The 12,613-nt window shown below is 41.0% G+C and overlaps 1 protein-coding gene across 1 annotated transcript in view; it reads left to right on the forward strand.

The window, feature by feature from the left end:
- DOCK10 (dedicator of cytokinesis 10) overlaps nucleotides 1–12,613 on the forward strand; it is a 187,203-nt gene that overhangs the window by 61,763 nt on the left and 112,827 nt on the right. The window contains exon 3 of the mRNA XM_012727609.1: nucleotides 2,497–2,586. Within this exon, the coding sequence (XP_012583063.1) occupies nucleotides 2,497–2,586 (90 nt within the window). The remainder of the gene's footprint in view (nucleotides 1–2,496; nucleotides 2,587–12,613) is intronic.

The following is a 12,613-nucleotide window of genomic DNA, read 5'->3' on the forward strand; positions in this document are numbered from 1 at the left end:
GCAGGCGGGAATTGAACTCATGCAGAAGTGGCTTTAGCTTCTCAGTGCAGTGCTTTAACCCGCTGCGCCACCAGGGAGGGCCTGTTTTTTGTTTTTTAATGTGTGCCATTCTCACTCTTGTGAGGAGGTATCTCATTTTGGTTGGTTTTGATTTGCATGCCCCTGATTATAAGGGATGTTGAACATTTTTTTAATATGTGAGTCACCAAAATTTTAACAGCAAACAGGCTGGGTTTTTTGCCCTGGTGGAGCTTAGGTCAGTGGGGAGAAAAAGGGAGATTACAAAAAAATGGAAGTCTAGATTCAGCAGAAAAGTCTTGGTGGCACAGTTTGCAACAGCAGCTATGAACTCAGAAGTCAAAATGCTTTACTTAGTTTCTTCAAAACTAAGGTAGGGTTTTTATATTCTTGTCTGTTCCGATAATTAGTCTAGAAAAATACCCTTCATCTAGAGCAGTTCTGGGGAGCTTTAGCAATCATGAGGAACCACTTATTGTCTAGGGATGTGAAAATAAAAGATCCCATTGTTATGGCCCTCACTGGTGGCGCAGCTGGTTAAAGCACAGCACTATGAAGCCACTGCAGCACGGAGTTTGATCCCCGGCCAGGGAGGTGACCCACATGTCTCAGCAGACCTCTCCCGACGGCCCACTGCTTCTCTCAGCAGTGTATTTCAGTAGATCTGCCTGTCCTGCTCCCCACTCTGTCTCTGGTGAATCCTTTCACCCCTCTACCTCTGGCCTGTACCTCAGTTCTGTATGCATAAATAAATCTTTTTTAAAAAATCCCCCTGTTAGTGATGAGTCTGGGCCCACACGGAGCACAGATGAAGACATTTGGTAATTAGTGATAGAAACCTGCTATTCTGAGGCACCCCAAGCTCCCCAAGTGGATGAGCTCGAAGTACAGAAAGAGGGGACAGTTTGCAAAATTCTGTCTCAGTGGTTTGTTGAAAGATGTACTTTATACTTGCAGTTGGTATATAGTCACTTGAGTTTTTGGTTCGACCTTGAAGTTGGAAATGTTTTATTTCAACAAATGTATGCGCACTTATGTGCAACATACGTACACATACACGTACATACACACACAGACCCAGACATATAACCTAAAAGTGACTGAGTTTACCTTGGTTCAGATATTATTGAATAAGATTAAATAATGCTCCTTCTGTAACTTTTGCCTCATTTCAAATTTATTTTAGCATTAAAAAGAACAACAAATGGGCTTCCCTGGTGGCATAGGAGTTAAAGTCTCAGGACTGTCACGCTATCGCTAGCTACGGCAACCTGAATTCCATCCCCAGCCAGGAAGTGACCCCCAGGGTGCAGCAGACCTCTCCTGTCTCCCCACTGTATATTTCAGTTCATCTGCTTTTTCTGTTCCCCACTCCATCTCTGGTGAATCCGCTAAGCCCCCACACCTCTGGCCAGTTCTTATATGCATAAGTAAATAAAATAACCTTTAAAAGATAAGTAAAGAGCAACAAAAATATCTAACAATTGAAATGAACTGGTCAGCATACCAGTTCCAAATTTTCTTCAGAAGGAAGGATTCTCACTGATAAAACACTGATTGTAATAATGCTAGTAGTTTGGTTCTTCACTCCTAGAAATGAAATAAATTACTAAGAAGCACAGGAGTTTCTCTGTATTAAAAAAAAAAAAAGTAACTCTTTTTGATGTAAGTAACAGTGGTTTATAGCAATATATATGGTCTAGGGATACAGGTTCATACCTCTTTAGATGTATGTTAACACAACAGTCCCACCACCCACCTACCTAAGCACCCTAATCTCCACCACAGTCCAGTGGGCCCACCTCCCACTTTTTCCCCATATACCAGCCCTTAGGCAGCCTCAGTTCTGCCTTGTTCTGGTTCTAGGGTTTGTTTGGTTTAGTTTTGTCTGTTCCTTCGTTTTGCCTCTTTCTTTTTTTAAGTTTATTTTTGCATAGAAGAACTGGGATGTAGACCAGAGATGGGGGTGTGAGAGGATTCACCAGAGACAGAATGGGGAGCAGAACAGGCAGATGGACTGAAATACTCTGCTGAGGGGAACAGCACAGAGACAGGAGAGATCTGCTGTGCCCTGTGGATCAGTTCCCGGGTGCAGAATGGAACTAAAGTCATAGAGGTGATAGTGCTGAGACTTGACCCCAGGCCACCAGGAAGGCCCTGTTGTGTTTCTTTATCTTTTAGATATGAATGAATCCATCAGCACGTGCCTTTCTCCTTCTGACTTAGTTCACCTCACATACTCCTCTGCAGGTCCATCCATGTTGTCACACATGACAAGATTTCCCTTTTCATAGCTAAATAGTATGCCACAGTATTTACATACCACATCTTTTTTTTATCATTTACTCCCATCTCTGTTTTTTCTTATCCTTCAATGCTAAGATCTAAAACACTTTCTTTTTGTGTTTCAGAGATAGTGGTCTGTGCAGGGCTTTTATATTGAAGGGCTTAATGTCATTTTCTCATTGTTCCTTCCAGACAGCCACCGTGTCTTGGGATATCCGAACATTGTACTCCACTGTTCCTGAAGATGCGGAGTGCAAAGCAGAAAACTTACTGGTGAAAGAGGTAAAGATGACGCCTTCAATCCTGTATTTTGTAAAGTTGCTTTTTCCCAGTTCATTCTTAATCGACTTCACTATTCCTATTTTCTTCTACTCTTTTTCAGTAGAGAATTCCAAATGCTGCAATAAGCTATTCTTTCAACCCACATCACCTGTAGATACTTCCATTTCCTTGTTATTTTACATTCACTGGTGATATTCAAGCTTTTCTTTTGCTTTTATCCAACTTAATATCTCTCCATTGAGAAATATTTCAGTATTGTAACAGAAAGAATTAGTTTTATTTATCTAGATGCGTTTTAACTGAGGCTATAGTCTGTGAGAATTTTGTATAATAGTTTCTATCTTAAGAGACACATTTCTTCCAAAAATAATTAATGGTAGAACCCTGTAGATAGCTATAAAGAACTGGTAAATATCTGTTGGATTAGTGTCTATACATTTAGAGTATGAGAAACTTATAAAATTGCTGCTTCTTTTGATATCAGCACAAGCTGCTTTATTTGGGGCAAGAATTGGGGCGGCTTGCATGTTCTGTTTAGCAGATGTTTATTGAATGAGCACAGGAAACCAGTTCTTCCTTTACAGAAGATGAAATGATAAAATTTTAGTCCCACATAGGTCAAACTGAAGGGAGGGGAATATAAATAGCATCATTAATCTTGAAAAAGTGATGTATCCCGTTGAGATTTATTTAAAGTTACACACCACAGCAAAAACCCTTTCTCAGCTCTTAAGTGTATCTCTGTGCATATAAACTACTTACTAGTGTACATATTATGCTGATCGGACTAATCTCACATATTTTATATTGTACTATTCAATCCAAATTAACTTCTGCCATAAATTTACCTGTTTATTTTTCAATTCCATTATTTCATACTTATCTTTCAAAGCTCACTTTCAACTACAAAATTTTCTAAAAAGGGAGAAAGAAAGGGCAGATTCAGGTAATATCAGTATATCTCAGTGTGTTTCCACACTTACTGAAAAAATAACAGGTGTGATGCATACCATCGTATTTTGTTTATAGTAAAGTAACTGTATTTAGTAGAATTTTAGACTCTATTTTTCTTACTCTTCATAAATAATATTTTTAAAAAACTATTGAGTTTTAGATCTGCAACTAGTTTATTTAACTCCCTTATTTTAACAGATCCTGTTTGATTTTTAAGTGTGTAGTACATCATCTGCAAGCAATTAAAATTTTCTTCTTTTCTAATAAGTATTTTGTACCTCATGTTTCTAAAACAATGTTGAATAATAATGTGGATATTGACACCTCATCTTATTCTTGACTTTGGGAGGGAAATCTTTGGTGCTTTTTGAAATCTAGTTATTTCATGATAGTTCGGTATGAAGGAAATTCCAAAAAGGATCTTTCTTGGTCTTTATCATTTTTGAGGAAGTTCTTTCTTAGTCTCTAATGTGCTCATAAAGACTTGCCACCTCATGTTTTGAAGTATATATTGATGAAATGGTCTTTCTGCTTGGACTTAACACTGGGATAAGTTGATAAGAAACTCTCCATCTTTCTCTGTCTTGAAGAACAAAATATAAACCAGTGAAATTAATCAATATCTAAAAACATTTTCAAGTGTATATGGTGATTTTGTTCCTTGCATGTGTGTATGTAGAAGAGCTTGGGTGTAGGACAGAGGTGTGGGGGTGAGAGGATTCACCAAAGACAGAGCAGGAACAGAATAGGTAGCTCTGCTTAGATACAATGCTGAGCAGAGCAGCGGGGAGACAGGAGAGATCTGCTGAGCCAGGTGGGTCATCTCCTTGGCCAGGGATTGAAATCCGGTTCTAGAGGTGATAACACTGAGATTTGACCTCTAGGCTCCCAGAGAGGCCCCTGTACATGGTTATTTAATAAAAGAAAAATATAATATTTCATGTTCCCTGGAGAAGTGTAGACAGTTCATCAAATAGCATCTGGCTATCCATTTTGTTAGAAGGTAAATTTAGGCCCTCCCTGGTGGTGCAGCAGGTTAGGACACAGCACTGCAAGCTAGCCTCAGAAGCTTCAATACCAGTTTGATCCCCTGCCCCAGAGGTGATTCACATGGTGCGCCAGACCTATCCTGTCGCCCTTCAGCAGTGTACTTCATTGATCTGCCTGTCTGCTCCCCACTCTGTCTCCAGTGAATCCCCCCACTACCTCTGCACCTCTGGCCTGTACCCCAGTTCTGTATAAAAAAATAAAATCTTTTTTTAAAAATAAATTAATTTAAAATCTAGGTTTAAAAAATTACTAAATGTGTGTTTTACATATTTTTTAACATTTTACAATCATTTCTAGTGGAACAAACTAAAGCAAATAAAGTTTTTATAACTTTATATGCTCAATGGTACCATAAATAAAGCCAAAGAAAACATTGTAAACAGAGAAATGACTTGAAACTCATAGCTATCTTGTGCCTCCCTCCTACATACCTGCCTCCCTAACATGCTCATGTGTACATATTCAAAATCATATAAGTTAGTAGGAAAAAAGGCAAATAACCCAGGAATATCTGAACAAAGACATAGCAGGCAGTTCAAAAGAACAAGTACAGTTCACTACACAGAATTTGCAAAGTCTCACTTGTTCACACAAAAATATAAGTAAAAGCAAAAGTGATGTGTAATATCTAAATGAAGAAAAATTTGAAGATGAGAATGATGCAGTGAAGGTAGGAATATCTGGAAATATGCACTGTCATTCACTTGTCTAAAACCTTTTGAGTTACAGTTATATCTATTAAATAATACATAAAAGTATGCCAAATGCATGTTACAAACACGGTGGCATAAACATATCGTCGCAGGCATGAATACTGCTGCACCAGGCAATGTGTAATATCCAGTCATAAAGGTGAAACTGAACACTTTAACCCGTTTATATTTTTGTAATGATTTACAGCCCATAAAAATTATATACATTTAAATATAGTAACACAGATAGCCATGATGTGTTAAGAAATAAATAAGTTGGAGAATACATTTTATGTCATGGAAGATATAAAACCTATAAGTGAATGTAGAAATATATTTACATAAGAGTGGAAAAATTAAACGTAACAATTTTCTCATATGTTTGAGAATATAGTGGGCAAAGAGAGATTTATTTTTAAAATGCAGATCTGTATTTTTGGGCGTTAAAAATAAATTTTCTAATTAAAATATATTTCACCAATGAAGCATAGAAAATAGAATATATCTTAAAACGCCCCCAGAATTGGAAACGACCTGTCTATCTTCCAAATAAATCTCCAAATGTTGACATCTAACAGTTCTCTTAAGTCATTAGGTAGTCACCTAAGAGACTACTTCAGGTTGTTTAGTATCATTATTATGATTGCTACCATACTATTATTTTAGTTCAACCATGAAAATGTCATACACAGAAATCAAAATCCCATATGAGTTTTGTTTTATGATTCCTGCCAGCTGGGTTTGCTGTACATTATTGAGGTCAATTAACTTCACCTGACATAGTTCATCATTTTTAATGTAAGTTCTATGGATTCATAAATATTTCTGTGATTTTAGGGGTTTTTATGATCTTTTCACCCTCTTTCGGGCATTTGCAGATAGGCTGTATTTCCTTCACGTTGTACAGAAATGCTGTTAAAACTCAGGATTCTTGGCTCTGCTGTGGGTCTCTGGTGCCTCCGCCCATGGCATTTGGTTGTCAGCATACTTGAGCTCTCTCACTCATCTTACTGCCCATGATGCTTTCACGGTAGAGCCAGTCAGCTCAGTTCTCAACCCCAGCAATGATCCGATCCCCACCCCCAGTCTCTGGATCTGAGAGAAGTGTCAAGTACCGCTGCTTTGCCAGGCCTGAATGCGTTTCACAAGGCTGGAGACTTCTCAGGCTATTCTAAAGTTCCCAGAGGTCTTCAGTGTTATTTTTGCTTTCATGATCCTCAGATACCCATATTTATCCCTTTCTTTCTGTAGTTCTCTGAGAACATCAGCTTCAGCTGACAGGTGACCAACAGGTTGACCACATGACTGCTTTACTCTTGCTGTTTCTCTTGGAGGGAAATGTCTCGCCTTCACCTTTGTTTCTACCTAATTCTCTTCCCACCATTCACACTTCTCACTTGGTTTTCTCACTTCCACCCTCAGCCTCTTTGTCTAATAACTGCTCCAAGGAAAAGTCCAAGAAAGACCTCAGACTCAGCATGTAGCCAAACATGCTGTAAATCTCAAAGCACAGCACACAGCTCTCCTCAGTTAAAGGAATGAAGCTCCTTGTATTTTTCTTAAATGCTTGGACTCAAAGTAGAAAAGAAGAAAGGAAAAAAGGAAGAAGTCTCAAATAAACTTTTATTCCCTGCTAACTTGTCCCTATCACTAGCAACGAAAGTTCCCATAGTTTTCATTGGTTTTAAGGATACAGCTAAGTAAACCCCTGCCTTCTAAGACAGGATGATGGGAAACCCACTAATAATTATATGGGGTACCCTATGAGGCATGAGCAGTCAAGCCTGGGGACAGTGGACAGAAAGGCAGGAACTCAGGAACACTGGGGTAGACTAGAAAGGACCCCAGAGGTTATGCTGGCAGAATACCCTAACCCCAGTGTCTGATGGCACAAAACCTTGACTGACTCCTGACTCTGGGCCAATGTGGTTCTCAGGCTTTGCTTGCAGTAACCACAGCAAGCTTCATCATCGTCATCGCTTCTGAATGAACAAACTATCCGGATGATTAAGAACCAGGCACTGAGCTAGGAATAGACAGATCCAGCAACTCGGTCCACACCACCCAGGCCTAACCCTGACCCCAAACCACAGTGCTCAACCGTGGGGCTTCCCTGGACAGCTGGCCCTGTCACCCTAACAACGTTCTTGTTATGAACAGTTTGGCCAAGTTCATTCTGACACATACGGTCAGAGGACCACACTTTGAGAAACATTAACTGGATATTTGAAACCACATTAGGCCAGCACTGTAGTGAATTCATTGAGTTGTAGGGTTTGTCAGAAGCAAGTGTTTCCCTTACAGTGGCTGCAGCATTAAGCCACCATTTCCGTCCACCCTGTGCTAAATTGCCCTCTGGCTGCCCACTCCGTGTCGAAGACAAATGCCTCGGTTGCTAGGCAGCATCCTAATTGCATCCAATTTAGGGCTGGTTTTGAACAATCTCCCTGGCACTGCACTTTGACAACCCAGCCTCTTGTGAAGGGCAGTGGGCGTGCGTTTCTTTTCAACCTTGGATGATTTTATAGTTTTAAAGGAAGTCCAATAAAATAAATGTGCTCTCCCTTTTCTTTTGCTTTGCTAGTAATTCTCTTCCTTGTTTTTGCCCCACATGGGACAGGTTTCTTGGGCTGTCCCTAAAACACTTCATGCTATGTTATGTTAACATCAAGATCCCAAATAAGCAACACTGTACATATAGATACTTTTGAGCCCTCTGTCACGCAAGCACCACACTCGCTTTATACCCTCCAAGTGGGTCCTGAATGACACACTAGCTAACCTGTGTTCACACAGAGCCAGAATTAAAGTCCTGCTTTCTCTGACTCCAGTTCCATGCTCTTACCCACGTTGCTGCCTTAGATGCTTTTATAAATTCTTTTAGGCTATAAAGTTACTGGCCTGAGTTGATGAAATTATTTCCACTGCCCACAGGGAATGCATGCTTTATTTTGACATTTAACCTTTCTGCCTCAATTTCTCCATTTTTAAATTGAGATATTAATCATCTCAATGCTGGGTTTCTAAAAATAAGGATAGCAAGGGTGTGAAATCACTTGGAAAATAACAACTGGGAACATTGTGTATCTGATCCTTGTAGTGGCTTGGAGCAGCTTGATAAAACAAGCCCCAGTGCCTCCCACTAGGGGCCGGATGGGCAACTGAAGGGATCTATAAATAGGATGCAGACACCCCAGGCAAAACTTTGTGGAGTTTTGGCCCTCCCTGGTGGCGCAGCGGGTTAAAGCACAGCACTGAGAATCTAAAGCGGCTTCTGCATGAGTTCGATTCCCACCTGCCCCGGAGGTGACCACACGGCGCGGCAGACCTCTCCTGACCCGCCCGCTGCTCCCCTCAGCAGTGTACTTCATCGATCTGACTGTTCTGCTCCCCACTTTGTCTCTGGTGAAGCCTCTCGCTGCCCCTGAGCCTCTGGCCTGTACCCCAGTTCTGTATGAACAAATAAATAAATCTTTAAAAAAAAAAATTGTGATTTCCAGCCCCTCCTTGGTGTCCGCAGCTGGCTAAAAAGCACAGCACTAAGAAGCTAAAGCCATGTCAGCATGAGTCTGATCCCTGCCCCGAGGTGACCCACATGGTGTGGCAGACCTCTCCTGACCCGCCCGCTGCTCCTCTCAGCAGTGTACTTCGAATATCTGCCTGTTCTGTACCCCACTCTGTCTCTGGTGAAGCCTCTCACCGCCCCTGAGCCTCTGGCCTGTACCCCAGTTCTGTATGCATAAATAAATAAATCTTTAAAAAAAAAAAAAAAACTTTGTGGAGTTTTAATTTTTTTTTTAAGATTTATTTATTTGTGCATATAGAACCGGGGCACAGGCCAGAGGCTCGGGGCGGTGAGAGGCTTCACCAGAGACAGAGTGTGGAACAGAACAGGCAGATAGATCGACGAAGTACACTGCTGAGGGGAGCAACGGGTGGGCCAGGAGAGGTCTGCCACACCATGTGGTCACCTCTGGGGCAGGCGGGAATCGAACTCATGCGGAAGTGGCTTTAGATTCTCAGTGCTGTGCTTTAACCCGCTGCGCCACCAGGGAGGGCTGTGGAGTTTTAATTTTAATATACACAAAAGGATGGTATAAAGCCAGAAGCTCAGAACTCATTAAAACCAATCTTTTGGCCTGGTCTTTCTTCACAAAGATGAGAGACTGGAGAATGGAGTATCCAGCAGTGACCACCAGGGAACCAGGTCGAGGGACCACTTGAGGGAAACACCTGAGACAGAGAGAACTAAGTTCTGGGGAGGTGAGTCCTCCGCCATGCCCGGAACCACCGCTGCAGGAGTGGAATGATGAAGTGAGGAGAAATCCATCAATGCCAGAATCCAAGTGTCACTGTGGTCAAGATAGAAACACTCAGCGACACCAGGGTTATAAAAACACCACTGAGACATAAACTCAGAGAGCTGTGTCTGTCTACACACACATGGGCTGCTTGCTGACCTTATCCAGACAGTTTGAGGTTCCTGGGCAAGGAAAAGCTTGAATTTTAAGCAGGTGTTCAAATGAAAAAGGAATTCTCCAGGAAAAAAAAAATATGGAATATAGGAGCCAAGACTGAATAAAATATACAAAGCAGATTCAAAGCAGATAGAATAAACATTGAGATCTCAGTTTCCATAGGAAACACACACTAGAAATTTGCAGAACAAATGGTTTAGAACAGAGTAGAAGCCAATTTTGTGCAGACATGAAATGTTCTGCAGAAATCCAGGTCTACAGAATGCCCAGCATCAAGCAGACACACACGCACACTCTCAACACACATTCGCACATACATAGAAAGAGAGGCTGTCATTTGTTAATATCCATTGGGGCTGTCTTAGCAAATGTGTCATGAAATAGTTCCCAAATGCATTTGACCACAGACAAATTCTGTCCATTTCTCCCCCAAGTATCTTGAAAAACACCTTTGAAAATTGCTGATGTACATCTCATGGAAGGAGATCACCAAGAAACACAAATCAGCCCAAGTTAAACAGAAGCTGTGTCAGGTCATTGTTCACAACATTTCACTAAGGCAGGTGGTAATGAAAAGAACCAGAATATCAAGACCCTGAAAAGATCATAAATTGTTGGTTTCCTTTTGTGGCCAACCTCCATTCTTAGCACTTATCATTAGTGTCAAAAATTTCTACCTTGTTTAGGGAGACCTCTGCACCAGAGTGCCTATACTGTACGAGGACACAATCCACATACACCCTAGTAAGGGTTGTTCTGTGAGTTTATCACATGCAGAAAATTAGAAGTATACAGGTGAATTTCCAAATCGTAAGTAAATAACACTGTCATAAAGGCCCAATTTCTTCTCTCATCTCCCTACTATATGTGAGATTACTCCTCCTCTTGATTTAAGGACAAATACAAAGCTGTACCTTCCAATATACACAGAAACGCTATTCCTAATTCAATTGCAATGAATTTCCCCATTTTTACAATGTGTTGAACTCTTTGCATAGCATGGCCCCACCTACTGTAACAGGGTGTATATATGAGAGCCACAGTTGTATATGACTCATGTGTGACATGTAAGACACACTCATAAGTGACATGTGAGAAACCAGTGTACTGGATGAAAAATTGCCCTGGGTTTATTATTCACCAGCATGGATCACTGACTAAGCTTTGATACCTCGTGGATATGACAGTCCTTGCCTTTCCGAAGCTCTCCACCAGGCAATCAGAAACCAGCCTGTGATCAGATTTGTACTGTATTCTGACAAGTGATCCCAGAGAATTACTATAAGGTGGAGAAACAAGCACATCTACCTCACTGATATCCCAAGCCAGAAATGGGGAGTTAAATTGGAAAAAGTGTTGGAAAGATAACTATTTTTTAATTGTTTTCCATTGAAATGGAGTGATATATATTGGGACAATGTTATGTGGGATTAAGTTGAACAATGTATTGATTTGAAACAAGTGTCCTTCAATATGAACACCACTGTAGCTTAGGTAGCCTTGTACTGTATCACAGTTACCATTTTTGAAAAAACATAAGCCATTTGGGCCCTCCCTGGTGGCGCAGTGGGTTAAAGCACAGTAATAAGAAGCTAAAGCCACTTCCGCATGAGCTCGATCCCCAGCCCTGGAGGTGACCCACAATGGCACGGCAGACCTCTCCTGGCCCGCCCGTTGTTCCCCTCAGCAGTGTATTTCGTCAGTCGGCCTGTTCTGCTCCCCACTCTGTCTCTGGTGAATCCTCTCACCGCCCCTGAGCCTCTGACCTGTAACCTAGCTCTGTGTGCATAAATAAATAAATCTTTAAAAAAAAAAATAAGCCATTTTACTAGGAAGGATGAACATAGAAAAGTTGTACATACTTAGTGTATACAACTTGATGATTTTGTTGACAAGTATATACCCATCAAACTATCACCACAGTCAATGCCATAAACATAACCATTCCCTCCAAAAGTTTCCTCCTGCCCTCTTTTTATTGAATTAATATTGGTTTACATCATTGTTCATATGTTGGAGTTACAGGATCCCCCTTTCTGGTGATGTTACCACAGCACTCCCACCAAAGCATCCGTAGCCCACCAACACAGGCCATTTTGTTTTCTTCCTCCCCACCCTGTGCTCACTCTCTCCCTCCACTCTAAGGGCCTCAGTTCTGTAGTGGGCTTTAAGGGGATGGTTTTTGAGCTTGTCTTTGTCTGACCCTTTGTCTGGTTTCTCTATATTGCACACATGACACCATCTTTTATGTTTAAGTGAAAATATTTAAGGTTTTAATGATACTGTGTATTTTGTAAACTGTAGTCCAGTGCTGCTCATTAGGTCCCCAGAACCTACTCATCTTCTACCTGGAACTTTGGACTCTTTAAACAAAATCTCCCTAATTCCCATACCCCATGATATTTTAATAATCCATGTGGACTAAAGGCCTACACTAACTATGGTCATGATCAGAGGGAATTATTAGGCAAGTAGGATTGACAGGTGTTGGTGACTAAAAAAAAAGTAAAGGAGAAGAATGTGTTGGCAACGAAGCCCACATTTCTGGCTTGGGATATCAGTGAGGTAGGTGTGCTATTCATTTTATCAGGTGCCAGAAGAAAGTAAAGATTGCTCATGCCAGGGTGGAGGAGGCAAATAAGTCAATGTCACTTGTCCACATGAAGGAAGAGAAGGACGCTCTTTGTCTTCCACTGTTGGACCCAGACAAGTGGCATTCAGTGGGTTCAAAAGAAACTTACAAGTATTCAAGGTTGAAACCACACGATGTTCAAGAGTAAAATAAGTATTAAACAATGCACACTCTAGACATAAGCAAAGAAAATCAGAAGGGACCCAGCCATGATTTCAAGT

The sequence above is a fragment of the Condylura cristata genome, unplaced genomic scaffold (genome assembly GCF_000260355.1).
Source record: "Condylura cristata isolate star-nosed mole 26May11 unplaced genomic scaffold, ConCri1.0 scaffold00002, whole genome shotgun sequence".
NCBI classification, from domain to species: domain Eukaryota; kingdom Metazoa; phylum Chordata; class Mammalia; order Eulipotyphla; family Talpidae; genus Condylura; species Condylura cristata.